Raw genomic sequence first — 12,419 nt, 5'->3', positions numbered from 1 at the left:
TATATATATATATATATATAGTGTTACTATGTTTTCTTGAAAAGTATTTTTTGAAGATCACACTTACCACTGATATCAAACAAATCAAATCAATCGCCACAGCCTGGCAAAACTGTCTTAGCTATCATATTGCCATAAAACAGTGAGAAAGATTCGCCTAAATATAAACTTTCAAAGTAAGCAATCCAGATTTTGTTTGGCTCAATATTGTCGTATAGGCCTATCATAAAACATTTTGAGTCAATTTTAAATGCTGCGGTTAACATTCGTTATATTTTGAATTCAATAATCATATGATGTTTAATTCTAGTAAGACCCTTGAATTTGTTATTACGACCAAATGTACATTTGCCGTGTTTTCGTTAAAATCTAACATTTTGCAGGCAGTTCTGTTTTTAATATTTTCTACAAACCGAACTATAATGTACTTAACAAAATGTTGTTATTTCGTGGCGTGTGTGTACGGTTCCCATACATTATAGGAACCTTGCTCCTTAATGGCTTTTATCCACCTCTTGTGTTTGAGGAAATGAATATATAGGCCTATTATCATTTAAGCCAATTTTTGTTTATTCTGTATGATGATGTGTCATTCCACTTCACGTTGTTCTCTTTACGTTATTTGGATAGTCAAATTATTATTTTTGGCGCGACGACCTCGTCGTGGCGTCGGAAGACGGGGGTCCAGGCCTGTACGACAAGGTGAGGGGATCCCATCCCCACCCACCCCGCTGGCTCCACGACTGCAGGTTGGTATGCAACACATTTTTAGTCAGATATTCTCAAATCTGTTTCTTTACCAACGACGGACGGTTGTTTATATGCCAATTAGGCCTATGTAAACTTGAGAAACAATATCAAATACAGGTCTCCTCCAATTAAAACGACTTTTGGGACCAGTGTTTTAGTTGTCTTTAGCAGTTTTGGTCTTAGAATCCCTCTAATTATAGAGAGGAACTAAAAATGATCTTATATTACTAATTAGAGGGAAATTAATAAATTATATAGTAAAAAGATCGTTTTATTCCAAGTGCTTTAAAATGAATTTCCAGTTACTGTATGTTGTTATTGATTCTTTAAAAACTCATTTCTGCTCCAGGCCTACACTAAGTATCGAAATGCACGCCATCGTGTCGGGATTCAATATTTTGATATTAATTAACGAATGCCATCATCATTGTCCTCTAAAACTATCATTATAGGCCTATTTAATAGAGCACTGTATACTAATACACGAAACATCATCTTATGTTGTGTATTATTTTGATGTGTATATTCATATCACACATCAAGTTCTGTCAGAATAATAATAATAATAATAATAATAATAATAATAATAATAATAATCAGGTTTTATATAGCGCAAATTACTATTAAGTCTCTAAGCGAAGCTCTTAATAAATAGGTGAGTTTTTGCAAGTGCAATCCACTACCGTACATTCTTTGGTAGCTGATTTCAAAGCTTGGGCACTGCATGTTGAAAGGATCGCTCTCGATATGATTTGGTTGAAACTATAAAATGATTGAGAAGCAGTTTTGTGCTAGAGCGAAGTTGTCTTTAAGGATGTATTATAGGCCTACCTAAATCGCCATTACAATATTACGAACAACATAGAACATAGGCCTACTCCAAGTATCGAAATGCACGCCATCGTGTCTTGATTCAATATTTCGATATTAATTACCGTATGTCATCATCATTGTTATTTGTTCTGAGCAACTTTCCATTAAAATATTACTAACACCGCAACTAATGTTATCTTTACTAATATAAACAAAACACACACACACACACACAAAACATCTTATTATGATGTGCATTGGCTAATACTTTTATGCCTTAAGCCCTATAACAAAACTTAATAAAGAAAAAATAGCATTAATATCTCTATTTATTTAGTTACTTTTTATGGTATTTAATCGGTGGGAAAATTTTCATTTGGGTCCATCAAAACCATGGTCTTCCATGGTCTCTAAATAGAGGGAACAGCTAATCTTAAAAGATAGGAATTCAAGCCGGACCGCAGAATAGTGATATTTAATTGGAGGTGGTCTTTAATTGGAGGGGTCTTTTTGGAGGGGGATACCTGTATTTTGAAATAGTAGGTGTTATCGCCATATCAGAACATGTTCTAGTGACGCTTAAATCAATATCTTAACGTTTCATTTTTCAAATGCATTTAATGTTTTCAGTTTTATCTAAACATATTTCTTTGGGATTATTATAATTTAGATGGCAAATAAACTCCGGTCAATAATGACGTCATTAAAGTGAATTGACGTTTAAAAATATAACTTTGCTCTAATAGAGAATACGTTTGTTGCTGTACAAGTGCTGTGGATTTTTTTTTTCTTCCAGAGTTTATGGGGTGATTGGGGAGAGGGTAACGCGTAATGGTGTAAGTGGAGTGGGTGTGTAGGAATTATCCTATTTAATCAGTGATTTTCAACAGTGAACAATATAATACGGTATATTAACTGGCTCGTCATCATCAACGCCTGACGTTGTATCTTGTATATCATTGCAACAAATTTCGTCATACCGATTTAGAATTAACATAAAATATTTTGATTTCCGTTCGTAACGTACTAATATCTGACTCCGTGGCACAATGGTAGCGCGTCTGACTCCAGTTCAGAAGGTTGCGTGTTCAATAATAATAATAATAATAATAATAATAATTTTGGCTTATATAGCGCATTATGCTAAAGCTGTCTCTTATACACATCTAGATGTGTATAAGAGACAGCTACTGTTTAGCGGGGAACACATAGGTTTGTCGCGTCAAAGGGATCTGTTGCCGAGTGATCTCCTTCTCAATAATACCTCCATGGTTTTAACAAGGTAATTCAACAAAAGGACGCACATCTCGGGACATAGATGTGTATAAGAGACAGATCTCTATGGTATAAGTGCATGTCGTTGGCAAGTTGTTGCTAACGAAAAAATGTGAATTATAGGGTAATACGCCCGCGCGCGATCCAAAAGCGGGGAACACATAGGTTTGTCGCGTCAAAGGGATCTGTTGCCGAGTGATCTCCTTCTCAATAATACCTCCATGGTCATACTGTATATCTGACTCCGTGGCGCAACGGTAGCGCGTCTGACTCCAGATCAGAAGGTTGCGTGTTCAAATCACGTCGGGGTCATTAATTTTATAAAATAAATGCCCAATGTTCTAGATATAAATTTAATGCCAAATAAAATATAATTTTAAAATCAATTGATCGTAAAGAAGACTACAGATTGAATTTGCGTATCTGAAAGATTCTTATTTTTTTCTTATAGAGTATTAATAAGAACAATAATATTAATATAATAATTATTGTTTGTTATAATAATATTATTTATTGTAGTTTTGCATTCTGAATCTGAATTCAGTCGGCAGCTTCAGGAGAGCAATGTCGTACATTATTATTTTGATAATTTGAATGGAATCCACTGATTTAAAGGCGATCAAACTTATCCGCCCGACATTATTACAACCTGTTTCGTCATACGCATTTGCTCAACCCGCCTACTAACTTATCATATATGTGACTCCGTGGCGCAACGGTAGCGCGTCTGACTCCAGATCAGAAGGTTGCGTGTTCAAATCACGTCGGGATCATTAATTTTATAAAATAAAATTAATGCTTTTTTTTTTAAATTTCGCTGAGGCCTACATGCTTAATGTTCTAGATATAAATTTAATGCAAAATAAAATATAATTTAAATAAGCCAATATTTTGTTCTCTATTGTTGTACTTTAAAATCAATTGATCATAAAGAAGACTACAGATTGAATTTGCGTATCTGAAAGATTCTTATTTTGTTCTTATACAGTAATAATAACAATAATATTAATATATTATTTAATATTTATATAATAATTATTGTTTGTTATAATATTATTATTCATTGTAGTTTTGCAATCAGAACCTAAATTCAGTCTGCAGCTTCAGGAGATTAATGCCGTACATTCGCCAACTATTATTATTAATTATCGGTATCATCACTTTGATAATATGAATGGAATAGCCCACTGATAAGTATCAATTTGAAGATCAAACTTAACCGCCCGACAATATAACAACCTGTTTCGTCATACGTATTTTACTCAACACGATTACTGACTTATCATAACTATATATGACTCCGTGGCGCAACGGTAGCGCGTCTGACTCCAGATCAGAAGGTTGCGTGTTCAAATCACGTCGGGGTCATTTTTTTTGTAGAATGAATGGCTTATTTTATTTTTACTTTCCCTAATTTCTAATACATGTAAATGCTGTATAGAAAAATTAACATGATAAATAAGTATTATTATAGATAAAATCATAGTCTACTCCATCATTGTATCAATCTTGCTACTAATGTTTTTGGAATAGTTACTTTTGCTCATCCATGACACAGCCCTGTCGGGGCCCCTGTACAGCATTGTGTTTGTTTCTCTGTTGTCGATGTCGAAGTAAAATAATAAAATATTTGAAATATATAATTAATAATAATAATAATAATAATAATAATAATAATATTAATATTAATAGGACTATATAAGTTTTTTTCACTCATGCACTTAATATTTTAACAAAATTTAAAATATATATTTTTTTATCTTGCCGAAAGGTGGGGCCGAAAATGGGGCCGATAGAGATAACATCACACTCAGGTATTTTCTAGGCGCCCAAAAATAATCTTTGAGGCGCTTTTGGGCGATCATTTTTTCTTTTTCTTTCTTTTTTTTTCTTTTTCCTCCCCCCCCCCCCAAAAAAAACCTCTTTGTAGTAGGAGGTCTATTATATTATTAATTATTAAGAACCGTTGCTTTCATAACATTTTTATTGTGAAAACTATTTAGCTTTATGACTACTTTGACTTGAATCAATTCAATAGGCTAAATTAAAAGTTCAATGAAACTTAAATTGCAACTACGGAAGCATATAATTACAACATCTTTCCGACCAAACAACTAACAACTTACTGCCTGTAAGTTAAGCCCTGATTAAAGTAAAATCACCAAATATAACAAAATATTATTAGAATCTCCATATATATAAATCTTACCATAATTTCGCATAATCAAACACATTACGAACTGATCTGCCCTCCACTGAAAGAAGAATCATATGTCCTTACACTTGGATACTAAATAGAGCAATTCGCCTGCAATTCGTATCCGTATACCAAATTGAAGTTAAATTTGGTTTAGGCCTTTAATTCTCTGATACAATGCACTACGCTTGGTCAAGTGCATGCATATAAGTCGATTGGATGAATATGATATGCAATCAATATGGGAGTGTTAAAAACATTATTTTCTGTGGGGTTTGGAAATACCGGGATACATATAGGATACCGGTATATATTTCGTTCTGCTCTTGTATTTTCATGCTGTTTATCACATTAACTGATTCTGTTAGTGTTGCACATCTTTTACGATTGTGCCTCTGTTAAATAAGAGAAGCAATAAACTTACTTACTTATAGCCCAACTACAATTGCAGAAAGACTACCAATCAATAATCAAAAATGTTTTGTTTTATTTTGTTTTGTTTTGTTTTTTTCATTATTGTTGATTGGTATTCATTGGGACTCCTCTCGTTGCCATCATAAACATATATGCTGCCCTCTATTTCATGCCACGTGTATTTACTGTACCACCTTGTATTGTTGATTGGTTATTTGAGAGGAAGGGTGTCTTTCTAGCCTAGCTGCAAAGAGTGGTGCTAAATTACAAGTTTAGGTGATAAAAATTACTAGGAATACCAGGTTGCCATAAAAAATGACGGCTGCTGTTAATTCATTCACCATTCGATTTGTCTGTCTGATTTTCATTGGACTTTGTGTTGGTAGCATTGTCCTAGGCCATGGTCACACACACTCTCACGGCGGCCACGGACATACACACGGCGGCCACGGTCATGCACACGGCGGCCACGGCCATGCACACGGCGGCCACGGCCATGCACACGGCGGACATGGCCATACACACGGTAGCGCTGGGCACGGGCATGCCCATGGAGGTGGACATGGACATGCTCATGATGGTGGGCATGGGCATGCACACGATGCTGACCCTAAAGCAGCATTCAAAAGTCGATACTCAAAGGAAGCTAATGAACCTCGGCCTACACAAGAACCTCAGCCGCCCATAGTACTTCATAATGAAGATCATCATCATCATCATGAAGACGAACCACGCAAACCAGTTAGGGACAAGGGTACAATTTGGTGGCAGGCTATTGGTTCCACTATCTTAATAAGTGCTGCACCCTTTGCTATCCTCTTTGTAATCCCACTAGATCAGAGCAATGCACAAGGCCCGCTACTCAAGGTTCTGCTCGCTTTTGCCTCCGGTGGTCTACTGGGCGATGCCTTCCTTCACCTAATCCCGCATGCCGTAAACCCACACAGCCACGGTGGTGATGATCATGGTCATACCCACAGTCACAGCCACGAGCATTCGCATGATTCTGAAGGTCACTCTCACGATATGAGCGTAGGCTTATGGGTACTTTGTGGAATTGTTGCATTCCTGGTTGTTGAGAAGTTTGTACGATTGGTTAAGGGTGGTCATGGCCATTCGCATGGTCCAGCACCTGTGCAGAAGGATGCTAAGGAGAAAAAGGAGGATGAGAAGAAAAAAGAGGATGAGAAGAAAGAAGAAAAGGTTGATAAAGAAGATGATGATAAAAAGGATAAGAAGGAAATAGAAGGTAACTAGCAATTAAAAAAATGTAATTAAATATTGATGAATTATATGTTACCATAACTATTATGTAGCTAAATATAGATGTTTACATACTGTATAAATGAATATGAGATTAATATGGTCAGAAACATCCAAATAATATTAGTTGGTTTGTGTGATCCTGGTCAGTGGGGCCTTGCATTGAACATTCAGTGGGGAGGGGCTAATCCCTTTGAGAAAAAATCTGACAAATTCTGACATTGGTATATTTACTACTTGAGATAAGAATGCTTAAATAATATGCTTAGTATAATCAACCTGTTTATAAGTTCATGTAATGTGATTTATTTGTATAATCACTTATTTTATCAATCATGTTACTTTTTCAGAAAAACATGAAGAAGTTGAGATCAAGGTGTCTGGATATCTCAACCTCGCAGCTGATTGCACCCACAATTTCACCGATGGTCTTGCAATCGGAGCTTCGTTTCTTGTCAGCACTAATGTCGGCATAGTAACCACAATTACAATTCTCCTACATGAGGTTCCACATGAGATCGGAGACTTTGCAATCCTTGTGCAGTCAGGATGTACAAAGAGAAAGGTAGGCAGACAGATTGCTAAGCATTTATCAAATTTTATGTGACTAATAGATGTAATATGCCCATATTTGGTTGTAATATGACATCATTTGTCACATACTGCGGACAGAGATGCTGTGTGAACCAAGTCTAAGAAGCAGCAAGACAGTTGTAGTGTCTATAACTCATATTTGAATCTTAATTTCTTCAATTTTTATTTTTAACATTTTATCATCAAAATACTTTAACTTTAAATTTTACACTGCATTCAACTATGCATACTGTACCTACCCTTAATGTATAAGGTTTGGTAGGAATAATTTATTAGCTGACAACTTTCAGTGAAAACTGAAAGTAAGTTTATGTTGTGGTCAGCAGTGTCAGCACATTGGAATATACAATCAAAGGGAGTGACCAGCCTAATACTCTAATTGGTCAAAAAGCCCAACATACTACTGAGGTTATATCTCAGTATCTCAGTCAGTAGTAATTTTCATTCTCTCAAAGGACAAACATTATTTTTATACCCTTTCTGAAACAAGTGTTTTTATACTTTCGACTTTGTATGTTTCACTTGATTACTTGAATTAATACATTACATTTACACACAAAATTGGCTGTTGAGTTTTGTGTTGTCTATACACATTCAACATCCAAACAGTTTTTATTCAGGGCAGGGCCCTGGTTCAAATCCTCTTCCATTTTTATATACTGGGAGATTTCAGTTGATAAATAAATATAAATAATACAGAGTCAATTATTAAAAACAATAAAATACTATTATAAAATACAATTATTAAAAACAATAAAATACTACTATAAAATACAATTATTAAAAACAATAAAATAGTATAGATGGCACTATCACTGTGACGCACTAGGTGGATAGCTTGAATAAAGTTGTTGGTATGATGAACCCAAATGGTGGTGTAGTCTAGTCTTGTTTATGGAGTATTTGTCCAGGACTGATTGACTTCCCTAGAGACATTTCAATTATTATACAATTATACAAAATTTAATATATTGTTAATTTGTTCTTACAGGCAATGTATCTACAACTGGTTACGGCAGTGGGTGCATTGGCTGGCTGCATCTGTGGACTCCTAGCCGAAGGGGCAGGTGACGCAGCAACGCTTTGGATTCTACCATTTACAGCTGGAGGTTTCATCTACATAGCTACAGTTTCAGTAATTCCAGAATTACTAGAAGAGGAATCTACTGTTATGCGATCACTAATGGAAATTGTTGCTATTTTAACCGGTATTGCTCTCATGATCCTTATAGCAGAGTTTGAATAACTTGTTAGTTTTTTCTCATTCACCCAGACACCCTACCGTGGGTATTACATTCTTGTCCTGTTTATTGAAAGTGTTTGTATTTTGGGGAGGCAGGCCATGTGGCATTGATAAAAGGTTTTCACCATATATAATTTCATTGGTGAAGATTGTTTACAATTGTATTGGTGAAAAATATAAAATTGATCCAGACTCTTAATGTGAATATCTGTGAATTCCATAGAGTGACTGGCTGAATGAGACTAAATGATAATTTATGACTAAATGGTTCAAGATTGAAGTTGACCTCAGGTTAAAGGTTACATAATAGAGCATTATTTTGTATGTACCAAGGTGAGTGTAATGCAAGTTCAAAACTTTGCATAATTGTTTCCATGTTTGTCCAATAAATGTGGTTTAAGAAAAAATTTACCGTAATTGAAAGTTATGGTAAAACTTACACTTACTTACTTTACTTACTGGAAATTAGGTATAGAAAAAATTGTCAAATGCTTGCTAGTCTAATGAAAAAATATATTTATAAACTATCAGTACCTTATTTGAAAGATCTAGTATTTAGATTTTTTTATAATAAAAATTTTTAAAATTGTTTTATTGGAATTACTCAGCATGAGGCAATTACTTTTGACTTACCAAAATGTTAAAATCAACACATTGTGGCACAGATTGAAGAATTCCAGCTGCATACAACTGAATTACTGTATTGGATTTTTATCACTTTTTAAGCCATTTTCTCACAAATTATCTTTTTTAGGGTTTTTTTTTTCTGGTTTGCATTTAACTTGTTATCGTTCAAATTGTATCCTAGACCGTCCTTCATTTTGTGATGGGTTACCCTATATATTTATTTACAGTTTTAGATCATGGTGTGCACATTGTCAGAACACTTGCATGCTCATGCCTCCAGGCACAGATTGTTTATATCACATCATAGAACTGCAATTTTGTTAAATATCATTTTCACCATTAAAATTTAATTTAATTATTACTATTATTTTTATTATTAAAAATAGATATCAGTTGACATAAGTAAACCACTATTATTATTATTATTATTATTATTATTATTATTATTATTGTTATTTTTATTGTTGTTGTTATTATTATTTTACTTAAAGAAAAACACATTTTATCATAAATGCCCAGTAGTGCTGATATTGAGTTTTATTGTTTGCTACAATAATAATTGTTTTTTGCTTTGTGCACTATTGATGGTGTATATGCTGTGAATAAACAATAATTATGGAATTGTGTATCTGGGCAACAAAACCAAAATTCTCACCATCATGGCTAATTTTTGGACATGAGTTTAATATTCATGTAATTAGTTATTTGGGGTATTTGAAATGGCATAAGAATAAAAGCCTGGTTTAAATAAAAATCGCTACACGCTATCGGGGATTTCTTTGGCGACGTTGATTGATCAGTTAAATTGGAAAGCGTTCCTGATTGCGTCGGGGACACCTACGCAGTGCAAGGATTGCAGTGAAAACGCTGTAGCGATTTTTATGGCAACCAGGCTTAAGCAAAGAAGCGATGTGACGTAAATGTCAATTCGCACTTTCAAAGAATATACTGTAATGCCATAATTAATATGCAAGCATCTGTCTTTATTGTTATTAGGATGTGAAAAATAATATTAATGCTTAATTAGCAAAGAATTTTATTACCAAACGTAAATATGTCAATTTGCCATGAAATATTGCTCAGAGAATGCACTTTATGTCATAATTAATATGTGAAAGTCTGCCTTTATTGTTATTCGGATGTGAAAGTGAATATTTATTTTTGATCAACAGGAGTTTGATAACTCAATCATAAAATTCCTGAAAAATTCAGGAATTTCCTAAAAAAAACTAATCTGGTGGTGGTTTTTTTTTTATTTTCTTTTGCAGAATATTTATAGATATCTATAAATCATTTAAAATTTTTTCACACATTATACTGTCATTAATTTGTTTATTTTGAAATTTTACATTTATGTTAAGGAGGAAAGAATGCCATTTTTATGCTGAATACAAAGTGCAAATTATTTTGTAGGTATAAAATGCAGTTAAAAATGACCAATTGGGACTTGTAATGATCATATCATTTTGGGCAGTCCTTTAAACAGCATTTTTAGTTTATTACTCTATTTTTTTTAAGAAATTTAAATTGTTTCTGTAAGATATTTTTTATGCTGCTGTATAGTAGTAAGTAAAAAATAGTCAATAAAGTTTAATAATTCACTTTTTGCTACTTTACTTTATTCTTAGTGGATTGATTAAAATTAGTGAGTGACTTCATAGTCTTCAACAGAGTTGAATCACTGGCATTGCAGACATGAACAAATGGGATTGCAGCTGGTTTAGGAGGTAGTTCTGTCAAAGACATTTTTCCCTCCCTTTTTACATGGCCTCTGAAGAACACAATGGTATAGGCCTACATCCATATCACCATCACACAGTGGTGGCACGTGCTACATGAATTGTTCATAATTTGCCAGTGTGGCTGGCAGTGGTCATCGATTTTTTATTCAGCTTGGTATAATCGTTTTATAGTGTTCCTCCCTTTTTTTGGACGATCTTCCTTTGGTTCTTTCCCTCTAAGAATGTGTGCACCTGCAGGCTAGGTCATTGACGGGGGTACCATTGCAGAGGATGTATTTAATCATACAATTTAAACATTTTCTGGAAAATGTTAGTCCATAATAAATAATAATAATAGTTGGATTTGTAGAGCGCATCATGCGAAAAAGCCTCTGCGCTTGGGGATTCCTCAATCACCAAGCGCATAGAGGCTTTTTCTTTGAGTTGGACATTTTGAGAAAAAGAAAGTTGAAGTTATTTTATGAAACTAAAAAAAAACCTACTCCTTAAACTAAGGCATGGTTGGCCGTTGGCTCCGAGGAGTTCATCCGCCCTTTGTTCAGCTGTTTTTTTCGTGCTGCTGGGTGTCCATCCACCCTCCCATTGGCGGCCGCTAAAGACCACCAGATGGGGTTGTCGGAATTAGTCGCCGACGACTCGACCAGATGCAGTTTATAATGTCGTGCCCAGGACACATTTTTATTATTTATATCTTCTCAATATACAATTCGTGGCAAGATGCCAAATTACATGTAAAATAACTGATGAGATCCTCGAGTGTCGTTTATAAACTGATATTTTAAGAGGTACCAAATAAAAGTTAGCATGCTATTATTTCACAATCAATAATTTTTTTTTTCATCATTCATTTTCATGAAAGTAGGCTTACTGTAGGCTAATCATAACATAAAGCCATGAGACACTGGTTTCCTTTTTTTAAAACCTAAGGCAACTCCACCCAGCAAATTAAAAACTTTATTATATCATAGCATTTGCGAACGTTGTGGAAGGTTTATCAAAACGTTCGTTAACGCAACATTTCAGCAGAGTTTGTAACGTTATGATTTATGGTACTACAAAAACTATTGTGCTTAAATCTACCAACTTCCACATGACATAATATATTTAATGATTTTTCCAACTCATCCTTCAGTTAAAAACCGACAAATGTTGTCTCTTCTTTCATACTGGTTTAAAAGTAAGGTCCTACATTGAAGAGCGTTTTTGCCCAACGCTAGTATACACTATTCAGCGTGTACATCTTTTGAGTAATATAAATGCCCAACCAGGTTTAGGAAATGTGATTGTGAACTATGCCAACATTGAGTGATTTCGAATGGACAACTTATTAAACCACGGAGGCCCAGATCAACACAGGGTTGTTCCCGGGGCCGTGCACATACATATAAAACACAATTATACATAATGATGAAAGAAGTTAAATAAAAATGGCAAAAATAGAAAAATACAAGTAGTAACCTTACAATCCGTCTCTTATACACATCTAGATGTGTATAAGAGA

The 12,419-nt window shown here is 34.3% G+C and overlaps 1 protein-coding gene and 3 non-coding genes across 4 annotated transcripts; all 4 read left to right on the top strand.

Moving 5' to 3' along the window:
* The first annotated feature begins 3,078 nt into the window (after positions 1-3,078).
* Positions 3,079-3,150, top strand: Trnaw-cca. The gene has a single exon. It is a non-coding gene; the product is annotated as a tRNA-Trp (tRNA).
* Positions 3,151-3,539: 389 nt separating this feature from the next.
* Trnaw-cca lies at positions 3,540-3,611 on the top strand. The gene has a single exon. It is a non-coding gene; the product is annotated as a tRNA-Trp (tRNA).
* Positions 3,612-4,134: 523 nt separating this feature from the next.
* Positions 4,135-4,206, top strand: Trnaw-cca. The gene has a single exon. It is a non-coding gene; the product is annotated as a tRNA-Trp (tRNA).
* A 1,429-nt stretch (positions 4,207-5,635) lies between these two features.
* LOC117118624 (protein catecholamines up-like) lies at positions 5,636-10,792 on the top strand. The gene is made up of 3 exons (XM_033263269.1): positions 5,636-6,698; positions 7,063-7,277; positions 8,298-10,792. Exons 1-3 carry the CDS (start codon positions 5,765-5,767, stop codon positions 8,550-8,552), a joined length of 1,404 nt encoding a protein of 467 aa, XP_033119160.1. The 5' UTR covers positions 5,636-5,764; the 3' UTR covers positions 8,553-10,792.
* The last annotated feature ends 1,627 nt before the right edge of the window (positions 10,793-12,419 follow it).

This window comes from Anneissia japonica, unplaced genomic scaffold (assembly GCF_011630105.1).
Source record: "Anneissia japonica isolate Jap-2015-1 unplaced genomic scaffold, ASM1163010v1 scaffold376_len1572418_cov194, whole genome shotgun sequence".
Classification (NCBI taxonomy): Eukaryota; Metazoa; Echinodermata; class Crinoidea; order Comatulida; family Comatulidae; genus Anneissia; species Anneissia japonica.
This window is presented reverse-complemented; position numbering and strand designations above follow the sequence as displayed.

What these genes read in the sequence shown, in the direction of transcription:
- LOC117118624 (XM_033263269.1), top strand. Translation starts at nt 5,765, where the DNA reads ATGACGGCTGCTGTTAATTCATTCACCATTCGATTTGTCTGTCTGATT. An exon ending in GGATAAGAAGGAAATAGAAG is followed by an intron (nt 6,699 to 7,062) that starts GTAACTAGCAAT and finishes TTACTTTTTCAG; the next exon opens with AAAAACATGAAGAAGTTGAG. An exon ending in CAGGATGTACAAAGAGAAAG is followed by an intron (nt 7,278 to 8,297) that starts GTAGGCAGACAG and finishes TTGTTCTTACAG; the next exon opens with GCAATGTATCTACAACTGGT.